This window comes from Neoarius graeffei, chromosome 16, assembly GCF_027579695.1.
Source record: "Neoarius graeffei isolate fNeoGra1 chromosome 16, fNeoGra1.pri, whole genome shotgun sequence".
NCBI lineage: Eukaryota > Metazoa > Chordata > Actinopteri > Siluriformes > Ariidae > Neoarius > Neoarius graeffei.
This window is the reverse complement of record NC_083584.1, coordinates 51758828-51776275: the sequence shown is the minus strand read 5'-3', so window position 1 is coordinate 51776275 and position 17448 is coordinate 51758828. Positions and strand designations below refer to the sequence as shown.

Here is a 17448-nt window from a genome sequence, read left to right as displayed (position 1 = left end):
TGGGAATGCCTCAGTATTCCCCAGAAGAGCTGGTGGAGGTGGCCGGGGAGAGGTAAGTCTGAGCTGCTCTGCTTAGGCTGCTACCCCCGCGACCCGGACCCGCATAAGCGGCAGAAAATGGATGGATGGATGGATGGATGGGGGGGCATCGTGGCTCAGGTGGATAAGGCACCATACCATAAATCCGGGGACCCGGGTTCGATTCTGGCCCGAGGTCATTTCCCGATCCCTCCCCGTCTCTCTCCCGCTCATTTCCTGTTTCTACACTGTCCTATCCAATAAAGGTGCAAAAAGCCCCCCCCAAAAAAAAATCTTAAAAAGAAAACGGATGGATGGAATTTGATTTCATTCTGGATTTTAAAAAATAAAAAATGTTTTATGTTATAGTGGTCATTGTCGTCCTGGATTCCTCATTAGAGCTCAGATTCAGTCCTAGAATTTAGGCATTAAAATTGCCATGAAGTACAATTACCAAAGAATTAATTTTATTGGTAAATCATTCACATGCACTTTAACATTATGCTGTGTTCAAGTGTGCAGCGTGTTGCTCTCCTGAACTATGGCTGAGCCAATGTTTGATAGCAGGCCAGTAATGTTCCAAGGAGATATGAGAAGGCACAGTGGATCATCAGGTGGAAATGGCACATAAACAGACAGAAATCAGGACGCATCCTTCAGAGAGTGTGTTAAATATATCATCTTTATTTACACATCATGCAGAGCATCGTCTGATATTAAAGCAATTTATCAATATTGCATATGCACTTTAATAACCAGTTTACAGAGCAATCAACAATGTGTGTGTTAATTATAAATCTATTCATAGCAACTCTTGATCACTCAATGGTCTACACACACAAAACAAGTATCAATTAATATAACTGTCAAATATTGTGGTTGTTTAGTCATAAAATTATACTCCATCACTTAGTATCATAGAAGTGATAAGCCCAGAGTATAGAGTGCATTTCAATGCATGGTCATATACAGAACGCTGAAATAATACACACGTCTCAAGCCTCCAAATGTGTTCTTTAATTACAAGACCTGAACAGCTCAAAGCAGTAAGTAGCCAGACTTGTTTTTAAAGGCACATACACCTCTGTGCATAATGATGCATTTACAAAGCAGTTGCATATCGTGGTGTTTTGGGATAGAGGAGATGGAATGAATACATGTTAAGAGTAAAATGATTAAATATTTGTGCGCTAGGAAAGAGATATCCAAAAACGGCTGGAGATAGAGAAAAAAAAAAAGTGTTCACAATGTCTTGTTACAATTGGGTTAATGCACACCAACTCAACCGCATTTCTCCTTTAGAAGAAGATATGTTAAAGGAATGATTAGTATACTATCACAAAATTTAGTGTAATAAGTTCATTCTACAGAATATATATGTAGAAGGAGGTGCAAATACAGTTAAAGCAATATATTTTGTCAAAAAACAAAGTTTGTACACCCCACACACACAGTCTGGTTCTGGAGAGTCCCTCCATCACTCAATAAAACAGAAAGATGAGTTCGCTCAAGGCTTGCTATAAAATATGACTTCATATCAAATTCACTGAGTTACAGATCTGTAATACACAAATATCTTTAACATCTTTACATTATAATCAACACTGCTTTCATTACTCATCAAAGCTTTCGGAAAAATGTTAAATATTTAGTTGTGCTTTAAACATGAACCATATCAGGTTAGTGTTGTATCTGTAGTAATACTAATATTTCTTCCACTAATGACTCAAATCTACCGTGTTAAACCCAAGCAGCAGAGGAAATCCTATTTTCCTCTTATTTCCCAACTGCTTGTACGCTACGCTGGATTTGAGAGCATTTCTAAATAAATACATTTTAAAACTTGCACTAAACAAAATTCAGCTCCGAATAGGTGAAATAACAGAAGACTGATATACGCACAAAAATGTCACCATTTGAGTAACTAGACACTGGATTGGAAGAGAAACTGCTGTTGATGGCTGTGTGAATAGGGCTGAAGAGGACGCCATTAACGGCGGTTCGGGCAGGGCCAGCAGAATTAGCCTCAGGGACAGAAGGGGATCAAGGTCCAGTTATTCATCCTCCATGTGCAAAGTGCTCATGGGACAGAGCAGTGGCTGGCTAGAGCAGCTTGTGCTCCGAGTAATCAAACTCTCCATGGAGCCTGAGAAACCTGCAAGGCAGAAAAGAGCACCAGGTCCAAGCTTTAAATCAGTGGTCAAACACAAAGCAGACGACACAGTGTAACTGCAGGGTCTTCAACTTTGTCATCGTGATCAAGACCACGATTTTGCTTATAGAACATGAAGACAGAGGAGACAGAAAGGCCTACATACCAGAGTTACTCTTCCATACCGATAGAGCAGGAGTCAGGACCTAGAGCTGCCCAGTGCAAAACCACGGAGGGGAAAAAGGAGAACGCAAGCACACAAAAGTAGGAAACAGAAGAAAAAGAATACAGCACACAGGTTATATCGCTTAGCTAACAAAAAGCAAGTTAAAAGTGATGTGGGGTGGCTGCTAGAAAAACACGCAGGGGAACAAACAGATATTACACACTGCCAACCAAGCATGTAGGAGGAAGAGAGCTTCAGAAATAGAAATTTCCCCTTGTGTCTGCTGAATCAGAAATGCTGCTCACCTGGTGGGTCGCTCTCCGCTTTGGTCAGGCTGCTGCGCTCGCTGATGCAGTCAGCCATCATCTCTCCCTCAGAATTCACCCTGTCCTCTGCACAGAGCCAATCATCACATCACATCTTTCAGCAAGACACCAATCACACTGACCAGATACACAACCTACTTTTTTTTTTTTTAAATTCAGTGGTCACTTGATATATAACTTTTCTCTTTAAAGCAGCATTATATAGGAATTTTAAGTTAAAATATCAGCTTTAAAATCATTTTGATAGTACGCTGACTTGTAATAAGGAGAATGACTTGTCTTCCACCTCATCTCCTTATCAGGTTTGCCAGTTATAGCATGATGCAACTCTGATGGTGCGTCCCAGAGCCCTCTCATGAGAGCTGTGACACAATTTACAGCACTTGTTACCCATTATTACCCATACCATTCAGACATTGGTATGGGTAATTATTGCTCTTGCGTCAGTTGTTGTTTAGCTTTGTTGGCAAGGTTGCCACCAAAGTTTGCACTACTTTGTGTCAGAGGCATCCATGTTTTGTAAAGTTAATTAAACTGACTAGCTGTTCTTTGTCTGTTAGCATTCCCCAGCATTAGATACATCAGTGTTAGCAGCATATTGTCTATGGCTCCTGTTATGTTAGCTTAGCATGCTACTATTCCAAATTGTGTGCAATACTTGTGCAAACTGTTGCATGGGGGGAGTCTCAGCATGGATGTTTACTTCAAGACGTACTCCGTGATCTGTCTCACAGCTAACAGAAAAGCAATGACAATCCAACAGCAGAGTTACATCCCTGCCGATGTTATTTATGAAAAATTGTGATGTAGACTAACCTTATGTTATACCTGTCTCATGGAGATTTGTAATTTTTCCTAATGACAAGTCATCTAGTAGGATAGTAACCTCAGTCCCATTTCAGGCTCGCATGCAAATAAATACAGTGGGGCAAAAAAATATTTAGTCAGCCACCAATTGTGCAAGTTCTCCCACTTAAAAAGATGAGAGAGGCCTGTAATTTTCATCATAGGTACACTTCAACTATGAGAGACAGAATGGGGGGGAAAGAATCCAGGAAATCACATTTGTAGGATTTTTAATGAATTAATTGGTAAATTCCTCGGTAAAATAAGTATTTGGTCACCTACAAACAAGCAAGATTTCTGGCTCTCACAGACCTGTAACAACTTCTTTAAGAGGCTCCTCTGTCCTCTACTCGTTACCTGTATTAATGGCACCTGTTTGAACTTATCAGTATAAAAAGACACCTGTCCACAACCTCAAACAGTCACACTCCACTATGGCCAAGACCAAAGAGCTGTCAAAGGACACCAGAAACAAAATTGTAGACTTGCACCAGGCTGGGAAGACTGAATCTGCAATAGGTAAGCAGCTTGGTGTGAAGAAATCAACTGTGGGAGCAATTATTAGAAAATGGAAGACGTACAAGACCACTGATAATCTCCCTCGATCTGGGGCTCCACGCAAGATCTCACCCCGTGGGGTCAAAATGATCACAAGAACGGTGAGCAAAAATCCCAGAACCACACGGGGGACCTAGTGAATGACCTGCAGAGAGCTGGGACCAAAGTAACAAAGGCTACCATCAGTAACACACTATGCCACCAGGGACTCAAATCCTGCAGTGCCAGACGTGTCCCCCTGCTTAAGCCAGTACATGTCCAGGCCCGTCTGATGTTTGCTAGAGAGCATTTGGATGATCCAGAAGAGGATTGGGAGAATGTCATATGGTCAGATGAAACCAAAATAGAACTTTTTGGTAAAAACTCAACTTGTGTTTGGAGGAGAAAGAATGCTGAGTTGCATCCAAAGAACGCCATACCTACTGTGAAGCATGGGGGTGGAAACATCATGCTTTGGGGCTGTTTTTCTGCAAAGGGACCAGGACGACTGATCCGTGTAAAGGAAAGAATGAATGGGGCCATGTATCGTGAGATTTTGAGTGAAAACCTCCTTCCATCAGCAAGGGCATTGAAGATGAAACGTGGCTGGGTCTTTCAGCATGACAATGATCCCAAACACACCGCCCGGGCAATGAAGGAGTGGCTTCGTAAGAAGCATTTCAAGGTCCTGGAGTGGCCTAGCCAGTCTCCAGATCTCAACCCTATAGAAAATCTTTGGAGGGAGTTGAAAGTCCGTGTTGCCCAGCAACAGCCCCAAAACATCACTGCTCTAGAGGAGATCTGCATGGAGGAATGGGCCAGAATACCAGCAACAGTGTGTGAAAACCTTGTGAAGACTTACAGAAAACGTTTGACCTCTGTCATTGCCAACAAAGGGTATATAACAAAGTATTGAGATGAGACTTTTGTTATTGACCAAATACTTATTTTCCACCATAATTTGCAAATAAATTCTTTAAAAATCAGACAATGTGATTTTCTGGATTTTTTTTTTCCTCATTTTGTCTCTCATAGTTGAAGTGTACCTATGATGAAAATTACAGGCCTCTCTCATCTTTTTAAGTGGGAGAACTTGCACAATTGGTGACTGACTAAATACTTTTTTGCCCCACTGTAAATTCATCTCACACCCAATACGCCTTGAAAGCTTGCAATTCTGCAAATCTGTCTCAACTAGCTTGTAATAAATTACACTGCCCAATGTATAGTATGTGCCCAAGGTGCAATCAAAAAGTTCCAGTACGAGTGAGCAGTAACTCTCGTGAGCCAGTGATGTTGCATGATGTCAACATCAGGACCTATATTACATGTTTATTTGCAATTTTACTATGGACCAGAGAGCAAACATCAAATTCTGTCACACCTGGAGAATCAGCAATGGAGACCCTGGAAATGCTTCACCAAGCCCAAAGAAATGAAGCAGTGAGCTGGGTGAGGTGTTCCGAGTGGCATTCCTGCATCAAAAGGGGAAGAACGTCGTCTTCCAGTGACCTCCTGACCCTCTTGAAGCACAAATACCATTCAAAACACCTCACCTGGTTCACTGCTGTAAGCTTGGTAAGCATTTCATGGGTTTCTATCGCTGATCACAAATGCTTTTGCATTCCACAACAACTTTTTGACAATACCTCACATCTGCCTACATCATGTCGCCAATATTTTATTCGATTACACACACTGCAATGTATATGGCCTGAAAATGCAAGCATGGTGTTTCAGCAAAACTAAAACTTTCCACCATTCTTATTGTTTGTTTCCAATGTCACAGTAAACAAGAGTGCTCTGAGAGCATAATATCCCCCACTGGCAACTCTGCCATAACTCTGGTAAAATGCGACTGAACTGAACAAAATTGCAATTTGCGTACTACCGACATATAACAAAGAATCCTCTCAAGTTTCGTTTAATTCCTACAAAAGGTTGAGAGAGGAGTTGATTTCAGAAAGTGAGTACCCTTCCTGAGACAGACGGACATCGCCATGACATAATCCCCCTTCAGGCCTTTCAGCCAGTGGGGGATAATAAAAATTGTGAGGGAAGTTGATTTCAGAAAGCAAGCACACCTTGATGAAATTGCCAAAGTACAAGTTTGTGAATAGTCAAGGACATAATTCTGGTAAAATTTGCCCAAATTAAATGAAATTTCAACGTGTGTATAACTGTCATATAACAAAGCCTTTTGCCAAGTTTGGTGAAATTCCTCCACAAATTGTGAGCGGAGTTGATTTCAGAAGAACGTACACCCTCATGAAATTGTCCAAGTTATTTAATCAAGGGTCAAATTCTGGTAAAAATTTCACAAACGAAATTAAATTACAATATGCGTATTACCATCATATGGGCAGCATGGTGGTGTAAGTGGTTAGCACGGTCGCCTCACAGCAAGAAGGTTCTGGGTTCGAACCCAGCGGCCGGCAAGGGCCTTTCTGTGTGGAGTTTGCATGTTCTCCCCGTGTCTGCGTAGGTTTCCTCTGGGTGCTCCAGTTTCCCCCCCCACAGTCCAAAGACATGCAGGTTAGGTTAATATGGGACGGCCTTGAGCGAGGCACCTAACTCCCGACTGCTCCCCGGGTGCTGTTAGCATGGCTGCCCACTGCTCTGGGTATGTGTGTGTGCTAATTGCTCATGTGTGTGTTCACTGCTTCAGATGGGTTAAATGCAGAGAGGAAATTTCCCAAGTGTGTGATGAATAAAGTTGTGCCTTCTTTCTTCTTTTTCATATAACAAGGCCTTTTGCCAAGCTTCAAGAAATCCATCTACAAACTGTGAGAGGAGTTGATGTCAGAAGGTGAGCACACCTTCATGAAATTGTGAAAGTACCAGGTTGTTAATCAAGGGCTGTAACTCTGGTAAAATGTGACCAAATTTAACGAAATTACAATATGCGTACTACCAACATACAACACTGCCTTTTGCCAAGTTTCGTGAAATTCCTCCACAAAATGTGAGAGGAGTTGATTTCAGAAGGAAAACACACTCATGAAATTGTCAAATTATAAATTTTGTTAATCAAGGGCTGTAACTGGTAAAATGTGACCCAATTTAACGAAATTACAATATGCGTATTACCAACATAACAAAGAATCCTGTCAAGTTTTGTGAAATTCCGCCAAAAAATTGTGAGAGGAGTTGATTTCAGAAGGTGAGCACCCTTCCCAGGAGGGAGGAAGGGACGGACATCACCATGACATAATCCACCTTTGGGCCTTTCAGCCAGCAGGGGATAATAAAACTATGCCGTCATATTTGTGTAAAACTGTTTAAGATTATTCTACCTGGTCATAACATGGTTCTTTGGCTTCTGCGGCTCTGTATCTTTCAGATTGTCATCCAAAGCACGTGTCCAGCTGTCCATGAGTGGAGCTCAAAGCCCAATTTGTATTTACAACAGTGGGGTAAAAATGAATTACACGCCGCAACTGTAGGGGGAGCCTACGAGCAAAAAAAAAAAAACCTAATTCTCACATAATGCTGCTTTAATGCCTCTGTGGCATTGCGCTCTCATCAGCTTAGCCAGATAAATTTAGTGAAGAGGACAGACACAGCACAACGTCTCTCACTGTGTTTCCCTCTTATACCTCGAATACTGTGTAAAGTATAGCCATATTACAAGTGCATTAACATAAACCGCTGATTTGCCTTGTAGCCTGCACTACCATCAGATATAGAAAATTATTCAAACAAAACACTTTCTGGCCACCCAGATCAGAGAACTAAACAGCATTGTGGTATAAAAGGCCACATTTTGTTAGGATTTTAAATTTATAAAGCACTTATAGGGTGGCAACTTTGTTTTTCAAAACATGACCTGGTTTACATTACATTATGTTGTGTTACAAGCAGTTCTATAATATTTCATGCTGTTTATGGAATTGGATCACACTCCTTTCTTTTTTCCTTTCTATACATAATCCAAGATTTTCAACTGATATCAGCTGGTTATCAACACAGAATATCAGATCTGTGCCATTTTTAGCTTTGACTTTCTTTTTTGCAGAAGATTTTCTTGGCACTAACCGTCTTCTGGAGATAGAGAGTCAGGCGCATCCTCTGCCCCAGTACCCTACAAATGAGAGGGTGAGAAAGTGTGAGAGGGACTACAAAACAGAGAAAATAGCACCTATGGAGCACTTGCATGTGACGTCACATCCGCTCCAGACTGTAGACAGACGCCATCTTGTCAGTAAAACGCCATATTTCCGCCGTCTTACCGACACTGACTTTCGTTATTTTTCGCCGAAATCTTCAAATATTACCGTGCCACAATGCCGGAGAGTTGTATGGCATATAAATGCCACAACAGGAGAGGTCAGAAATCGGGAAGAAAGTTTCATAGGCTGCCACGGGACCCTGACAGGCGTGCAAAATGGATTGCTGCTATCAGCCGGGCCAAAGAAATAATAACTGTTATAAGAAAATCAGTGATAAAAAACAGTGACCTTTAGACATTTGTCAGTCACCCTCTCATTTTCCCTTTCCACGTTTTGGCTGTGAAGTGTCAAGTGTATCATTACCAATATCTATGACATAGACGAGCACATCTATAATTCTAAGAATTATGATTTATCAGTCTTGCTAATTATGGTAAAAGCAAAAGAAATTAAACTGGACAAAGTTCAGTTCTAGTACTCAATACTTAAGTGACTTACCCGTCCACTGAGGATTGTTATTTTCTTGTTTACAAGATGCCACATCTTAGGGGGGCTGACAAATCCTGAATTTCTGTAAAGATAACTGTCCAGAGATTTATCAGCATGCAGTGCTTCACCACTGAACAGCGAGGGAAAGTTGATGAGGTAATTATACACATCTGGGTATTCCACCTCTGGCAGTTCAACATCCATTGACACGGTCGTGAAAACTACGTCCGGTAAGCCATAAGGGTCACTAATCTGTAGATCGTTTATTTTAGACATATATCTAGTTATCTGTTCATTAGAAAAATGAGCCGTGTAGTCCATCGGTTGAAACTGATCCATTCTGTACACAAGTGCAGCAGTATTTAGCTGTGTTTTTTACTGACAAGATGGCGGCTGTTAACTTTCCGGTCACGTGACTGCAAGATCTCTATTGGATCAAGAAGCTGACCTCGGTCGGAGCTGGACTGCTGGACAGCAGGGTGTGGGCCTGTGCATCAGACATCTCCGACAGCTTCTCCTCATCCTCCTCCTGAATAGGTGACGAAGGTGAGCGTAGCGTGCTATGGAGAGTCAGAGAACAGCTGAACCAACAGAGATTTAGATCCTGCATGCTTTCACAGACTCCTCATTCCTTTACTTTGTGATTATACAACGCACAGGAAAGTTCTTCAAGGCATTATTAGTAACATTTTGGGGTGCAGTATAGTACAGCTTTAAATAGCAGCGGCACTGGTAGGCCTGTACCTGTCAGGTGACTTGCTGACTTTGCCCTTTTGAAGGCTGCTTTCTCCAGAGTGCTCAGGAGAGCTCAGCTGCCTGCTGTCCCCACTCAGGCTGCCTGAAAAGTTGATCTCATCGTACAGAGGGGCTGATGGCACACCAGGGGACATGGCAGTGAGGCCATTGAGAGCCTCCAACAGGGAAATGGGCTCAAAGCCAGGGGGAACCGAGTCAGAGCTCTGAGGTTTAAAAAAAAAAAATTGCGTTATCTTGATCCAGGGCTGGTGAAGCTCACAACATCTGCAGAAATTCTATTACTTCTGTAGTACTACTCTTTCAAGCATGTAATAAAAGTTAAACCCAATGGGGTCAGAGACGTACCGAGTGCTCATCATGGTCCATGCTCTGAGCCAGAACAGGGCTGAAGGAGACGGGAGAGAGCGCGCCAGGCTTCTTCCTCACTGCTCTGATCTGCAGCAGGGCACGAAATGCTACACACACACCCATTTCCCAAACTGTATTAATCCACAGTCACTTACACACAAGTATGGACCAAATACTTAAGCACAAGTAAAACACAAGTAAACAGCCTAGCTAGGACATACGTAGTCTGCAGATGGGGCAGTTGTTGGCCTGGTAGCGTAGTGTATCTGCACATGAGTTACAAAGACACAGATGTCTACAAGGCAGGATGAGTGTGTCCCGTAGGTCTGACAGACACACCACACACTCGTTACTGTTGTCACTGTTCTCATCATCAGAAGGCTGGAGGAAGGAATTAGACAGAAACTTTAGTACTCACATCAGGACTGTCTGCCTTAAATTTCTCTCTAGTATAAAAGCCCCAAGTTTCGCTGAGGTGTGTGTACATGTCCAGTCAGTCATCGCAGGCTCGATCACCACTTAGCATCATTTAGCCACTGACCCCAAGCCATAAGGATCTTCCAGAGTTACATCATTTGCAAACATTAGTTTAGCTGAATAGCACACTCTGTCTGTAGTGCTAATTCATAACAATAAGTGGATAGCATTTTAGCTAATCCAGTTTGATTTCAAAATAACAGTTATGGCCTAATGGTTAGAGAAACAGCTTTGGGACCAAAAGGTTGCTGGTTCGATTCCCCAGACTAGCAGGATTGACTTAAGTGCCCTTGAGCAAGGCACCTAACCCCCAACCGCTCCGGCAAGAGTGGTGGCGTACCTTGTGTCTGATTAGCCAAAGAAAAACTGATGATGTGATCATCAGTTCGGGCATTGAACCCAACCAACTGACTGAACAGTCGGATTATAAAAGTATCATCAGGTTGCTAGGCTACTCGGATTTTTTTGCATCCAGGTTGCCTGAATATCTCTTTGTACCACACTGAAGGGGTTTATATACACCTCAACATTCTTTTTTCCCATTATTTGTGTGTTTAAGTTATAAAGCACGTTTCTAACACCCAAGGTCAGAGAATGCTCATAAACTCAATTTTATTTTCTTTGTTCAAGTGTTTGTTTTATTCAGCCCTCTGCAATATCAGTACTGCAAAGGCCAGTATTTTAATAACGATTAACAAACAATATACTGTGTAGATTATATCCACCTTTGTCTCCTGGTTGTTCTTATTTTCAATGCCATAGATCTCTTGGAGCAGGTAACTAACCCGATCCACCTGTAAACAGCCAGCAAGAACATCGTCAAGGGAAGGGGGGGGGGGGGGGGGGAAACTATGGTATTTAATCTCACATAATGAATGTTTTTCAGCCTTCTTCAAAAATTATACTCACAATTTGTTTCTGCTTTAGAGGCTTCACTGAGAAGCTGCCATCAACATGCTGCAAAGTGGGGCACAAGGAAAAAGATTTGCTTCCAACAGTAAAAACACTGTTACTCCACATGCTGGTAAAAGTACATTCTAGGCCAAAATTGTTGGTCTAATTTAAAGGTAGACTGCCTTTCAGATTTTTCAAGTGTAGGCCATAAAAAGAATTTTCCCCAACAACCAATTATTTTTGTTTAGTGGACCGAAAGCTACTGAATTAAAAAAAAATCACAGACTTCCAATTTTTAGTTTTTTTTTTTTTTATAGAACAATTAATGAATTTAGGGCCACGTGGCCCTAAATTCTCCGCTATTTTTTCCTGCTTCACCATGACGCAATTCAAGATACAACATCATGCATAAATGGAGGATGTGAGCGTGTGAATGAAACATGAAAGACCGACTACAGTAATGGAAAGCAAGAAGAAAAGACGTTATGTTATATACGAAGGAAAGGAAACGCAGGACCAAACTAATAAATATTGTCAGTCAGCGAGCACCTCGGTGTGATCAGCTGTTCGTTTAGCAACAGAATGATGCAACTGTCAGTGCACGCTCAAAGGTAAACCTGTAGATGGCAGTAATGCAGCACTGGATGCCAGCTGCCGTAAAACCCAAAAGAAGAAGCTAGTAAACCTGCGCATGCGCACACGGACTTCCTCTGTCTGCTTCACTGCGCGAAGCGAGTGATTTCATGCACATTATTTGCTCAGGAATCCCTTCAAATTAAAAAAAAAAAAAAAAAACTTCCCCTGATATTTTGTGAAACATTACAGAAATAAACATACATCACAATGACCAAATTTCAGGGGGAACTAAATTTCACCGATTTTATGAAATTGAAAGGCCGTCTTGCTTTAATACTTTAATGTTTAATAAATACTTAAATTTTAATATTAAAATAATTTTTACAATGCATATTTTTAACCAATGTAAAATTATAAATATAATTAACAACTAAATATTTCTGGTATACTTGTTCTGATTGTACAGTCAAATGCATAAATATTCGGACATGATCAACAAAATTGTTATTTTAGATGTCTACCACAGTATACTGGTGTTGAAATTAAATAGTGAATATGGGCTCAAAGCGCAGATGTTCAACTTTAATTTGATTATTTACATTCATGGGAAAAAGAAAGTATGCTGACCTTCAATATTATGGTTTTGTTTGTCAGGGAAAAATAAACATGTGGTCCTCACCAACTTCTATAAATAAGTAACATCAGGTGACAACCACACACACCACTTGAAATCAACCCTGGACCTGCTTACTTGTAAGTGAAATAACACAAACCTGGCATGGAACAGATGAGCAGCCCATTGTCCAATAACTTTTGGTCTTATGCAAAAAGTGCTGCAATTCCTACACGGTTTACTCAATTGGGCTGCAAATACACTCATATTAGAACAAAGTCTACACTTTGTCGCAATTTCAACACCAATACACTGGCAGACAGCTAAAATAATAAATCCATCCGTGTCCAAATATTTATGGACCTGACTATACAGTTAGGTCCATAAATATTTGGACAAAGACAACATTTTTCTAATTTTGGTTCTGTGCATTACCACAATGAATTTTGAACAAAACAATTCAGATGCAGTTGAAATTCAGACTTTCAGCTTTAATTCAGTGGGTTGAACAAAATGATTGCATAAAAATGTGAGGAACTTAAGCATTTTTTAAACACAATCCCTTCATCTCAGGGGCTCAAAAGTAATCGGACAAATTAAATAATTGTAAATAAAATGTTCATTTCTAATACGTGGTTGAAAACCCTTTGTTGGCAATGACTGCCTGAAGTCTTGAACTCATGGACATCACCAGACGCTGTGTTTCCTCCTTTTTAATGCTCTGCCAGGCCTTTACTGCAGCGGTTTTCAGTTGCTGTTTGTTTGTGGGCCTTTCTGTCTGAAGTTTAGTCTTTAACAAGTGAAATGCATGCTCAATTGGGTTGAGATCAGGTGACTGACTTGGCCATTCAAGAATATTCCACTTCTTTGCTTTAATAAACTCCTGGGTTGCCTTGGCTTTATGTTTTGGGTCATTGTCCATCTGTATTATGAAACACCGACCATTCAGTTTGGCTGGATTTGAGCACACAGTATGTCTCTGAATACCTCAGAATTCATCCGGCTGCTTCTGTCCTGTGTCACATCATCAATAAACCCTAGTGACCCAGTGCCACTGGCAGCCATGCATGCCCAAGCCATCACACTGCCTCTGCCGTGTTTTACAGATGATGTGGTATGCTTTGGATCATGAGCTGTACCACACCTTCACCATACTTTTTTCTTTCCATCATTCTGGTAGAGGTTGATCTTGGTTTCATTTGTCCAAAGAATGTTCTTCCAGAACTGTGCTGGCTTTTTTAGATGTTTTTTTTAGCAAAGTCCAATCTAGCCTTTTTATTCTTGAGGCTTATGAGTGGCTTGCACCGTGCAGTGAACCCTCTGTATTTACTTTCATGCAGTCTTCTCTTTATGGTAGATTTGGATATTGATATGCCTACCTCCTGGAGAGTGTTGATCACTTGGTTGGCTGTTGTGAAGGGGTTTCTCTTCACCATGGAAATTATTCTGCGATCATCCACCACTGTTGTCTTCTGTGGGCATCCAGGTCTTTTTGCACTGATGAGTTCACCAGTGCTTTCTTTCTTTCTCAGGATATACCAAACTGTAGATTTTGCCACTCCTAATATTGTAGCAATTTCTCGGATGGGTTTTTTCTGTTTTCGCAGCTTAAGGATGGCTTGTTTCACCTGCATGGAGAGCTCCTTTGACCGCATGTTTTCTTCACAGCAAAATTTTCCAAATGCAAGCACCACACCTCAAATCAACTCCAGGCCTTTTATATGCTTAATTGAGAATGACATAGCGAAGGAATTGCCCACACCTGCCCATGAAATAGCCTTTGAGTCACTTGTCCAATTACTTTTGGTCCCTTTAAAAACAAGGTGGCACATGTTAAGGAGCTGAAACTCCTAAACCCTTCATCCAATTTTAATATGGATACCCTCAAATGAAAACTGAAAGTCTGGACTTTATGTCCATGTCATAACTATAACTTGAATATGTTTCAGTAAACAGGTAAAAAAAGAAAATTTGTGTCAGTGTCCAAATATATATGGACCTAACTGTATACTGTACACTGGTGCTTTAAAGTTTGCGAACCCGATTTCTGCATAAATATGACCTAAAACATCATCGGATTCTCACACGAGTCCTAAAAATAGAGACAGTCCAAACTCTACAGATGGTTTTGTAACCTCTTCCAGCCTCCATCAACTACTACTTTTTCTGAGGTCCTCAGAAATCTCCTTAGTTTGTGCCATGATACATTTCCATAAACACGTGTTGTGAAGATCAGTCTTTGATAAATCCCTGTTCACTCTCATCCGATTGTCATCCCATTGACTGAAAACATCTGACTCTAATTTCACCTTCAAATTAACAGCTAATCCTAGAGGTTCACATACTTTTGCCACTAACACACATGTAATATTGGATCCTTTTCCTTAATAAATAAATGACCAAGTGTAGTATTTTTGTGTCATTTGTTTAATTGGGTTCTCTTTATCTACATGTAGGACTTGTTTGAGAATCTGATGTTTTAGATCAACTGGTGACTTGTCCAGGGTGTACCCCGCCTCTTGCCTGTAGTCAGCTGGGATAGGCTCCAGCTTGCCCGCGACCCTGCACAGGATAAGCGGTTACGGATAATGGATGGATGGATGTTTTAGATCATATTTATGCAGAAATATTTACAACCCCGATTCCAAAAAAGTTGGGACAAAGTGCAAATTGTAAGTAAAAACAGAACGCAATGATGTGGAAGTTTCAAAATTCTATATTTTATTCAGAATATAACATAGATGACATAAATGTTTAAACTGAGAAAATGTGTCATTTAAAGAGAACAATTAGGTGATTTTAAATTTCATGACAACAACACATCTCAAAAAAGTTGGGACAAGGCCATGTTTACCACTGTGAGACATCCCCTTTTCTCTTTACAACAGTCTGTAAACGTCTGGGGACTGAGGAGACAAGTTACTCAAGTTTAGGGATAGGAATGTTAACCCATTCTTGTCTAATGTAGGATTCTAGTTGCTCAACTGTCTTAGGTCTTTTTTGTCGTATCTTCCGTTTTCTGATGCGCCAAATGTTTTCTATGGGTGAAAGATCTGGACTGCAGGCTGGCCAGTTCAGTACCCAGACCCTTCTTCTACGCAGCCATGATGCTGTAATTGATGCAGTGTGTGGTTTGGCATTGTCATGTTGGAAAATGCAAGGTCTTCCCTGAAAGAGACGTCGTCTGGATGGGAGCATATGTTGCTCTAGAACCTGGATATACCTTTCAGCATTGATGGTGTCTTTCCAGATGTGTAAGCTGCCCATGCCACACGCACTAATGTAACCCCATACCATCAGAGATGCAGGCTTCTGAACTGAGCGCTGATAACAACTTGGGTCATCCTTCTCCTCTTTAGTCCGAATGACATGACATTTCCATAAAGAACTTCAAATTTTGATTCGTCTGACCACAGAATAGTTTTCCACTTTGCCACAGTCCATTTTAAATGAGCTTTGGCCCAGAGAAGACGTCTGCGCTTCTGGATCATGTTTAGATATGGCTTCTTCTTTGAACTATAGAGTTTTAGCTGGCGACGGTGGATGGCACGGTGAATTGTGTTCACAGATAATGTTCTCTGGAAATATTCCTGAGCCCATTTTGTGATTTCCAATACAGAAGCATGCCTGTATGTGATGCAGTGCCGTCTAAGGGCCCGAAGATCACGGGAACCCAGTATGGTTTTCCGGCCTTGACCCTTACGCACAGAGATTCTTACAGATTCTCTGAATATTTTGATATATTATGCACTGTAGATGATGATATGTTCAAACTCTTTGTAATTTTACACTGTCGAACTCCTTTCTGATATTGCTTCACTATTTGTCGGCGCAGAATTAAGGCCAATTTATGCTGACAACCCAGTCCTCGCAGATAGCGTCGCAGACAGTGTCTGCGTAGCCCCCCCACCTTCGCAGACGCTCTGCGCGCACCTCCCAAAAATTGTGACCACCGCAGAAGCCTCGCAGACAGCGCCGCAGACAAGAGGGCTCTGATTGGTCCACTCTACATCCGCTGTACACGCACTTCCGCTTCCCTACTTTCCCGGTTTGGTTTGTTTTCACAACCGGCATTTTTAAAAACACGAGCGAAGATGGAGCAGCACGAAGAGCGGTTGATTGAGGAAGTACATACATCTATACGACTCCAGTTCTAGTCATTATAAAAAAAAAAAGTTCTAGTCATTATAAGTAACCGGAGGATAAACACTCCACTAACCACACCCATTAACTACTCCTAGTGACTTTGCGCCCCCTTGCGTTGTGCCGGTGAATAACATCGCGCACGCCTATACTCCCCGCTCAACGAGAAATTACAACTGTCTGCGAAAAGCTATCTGCGAAAGCCTTGTCGCAAGAGCATGCAGAGGCCTTTAGGGGGATTGGTGATCCTCTTCCCATCTTTACTTCTGAGAGCCGCTGCCACTCCAAGATGCTCTTTTTATACCCAGTCATGTTAATGACCTATTGCCAATTGACCTAATGAGTTGCAATTTGGTCCTCCAGCTGTTCCTTTTTTGTACCTTTAACTTTTCCAGCCTCTTATTGCCCCGACCCAACTTTTTTGAGATGTGTTGCTGTCATGAAATTTCAAATGAGCCAATATTTGGCATGAAATTTCAAAATGTCTCACTTTCGACATTTGATATGTTGTCTATGTTCTATTGTGAATACAATATCAGTTTTTGAGATTTGTAAATTATTGCATTCTGTTTTTATTTACAATTTGTACTTTGTCCCAACTTTTTTGGAATCAGGGTTGTAAAAGGTTCACAAACCTCCAAGCACCACTGCATGTTTTGTTCTTTAAAAAGCCTCAACTGTCTAAAACCTCAGATTAGTTCTACTTACTCTCTCAAAGGCAGCCAACAGCACATGTGCATGTCCCAAACAATCTGGAAAGAGAACATGTCCTTCAGCAACTAGCATAAGTATCATTTCAAAAACACAGAACAATCACATGACCACATACCATCTCCTTCATCCACTACTGCCTGGATGACCATGGGAAAAACACCTCTGTCCAGATCAAAGTTCAGCTGGAATGACAGTGCAAGATTGAACACATTATTAAAATT

General features: G+C 41.2%; 1 protein-coding gene across 2 annotated transcripts in view; it reads right to left on the bottom strand.

Annotated features, from left to right (window-relative positions):
- Positions 1 to 680: 680 nt before the first annotated feature.
- mgrn1b (mahogunin, ring finger 1b) overlaps positions 681 to 17448 on the bottom strand; it is a 34674-nt gene continuing 17906 nt past the window's right edge. Inside the window, exons 6-17 of one of the 2 annotated variants that reach the window (XM_060943141.1) lie at positions 17343 to 17409; positions 17222 to 17265; positions 11197 to 11244; positions 11013 to 11081; positions 10032 to 10191; positions 9808 to 9917; positions 9451 to 9665; positions 9155 to 9266; positions 8084 to 8129; positions 2642 to 2728; positions 2337 to 2382; positions 2087 to 2173 (exon numbers count right to left, since the gene is read on the bottom strand). In XM_060943141.1, the coding sequence (XP_060799124.1) occupies positions 2342 to 2382; positions 2642 to 2728; positions 8084 to 8129; positions 9155 to 9266; positions 9451 to 9665; positions 9808 to 9917; positions 10032 to 10191; positions 11013 to 11081; positions 11197 to 11244; positions 17222 to 17265; positions 17343 to 17409 (999 nt within the window). In that variant the 3' untranslated portion in view covers positions 2087 to 2173; positions 2337 to 2341. Of the gene's footprint in view, positions 2174 to 2336; positions 2383 to 2641; positions 2729 to 8083; positions 8130 to 9154; positions 9267 to 9450; positions 9666 to 9807; positions 9918 to 10031; positions 10192 to 11012; positions 11082 to 11196; positions 11245 to 17221; positions 17266 to 17342; positions 17410 to 17448 lie in introns of both variants that reach the window. The other variant, XM_060943140.1, reaches the window with a different exon arrangement.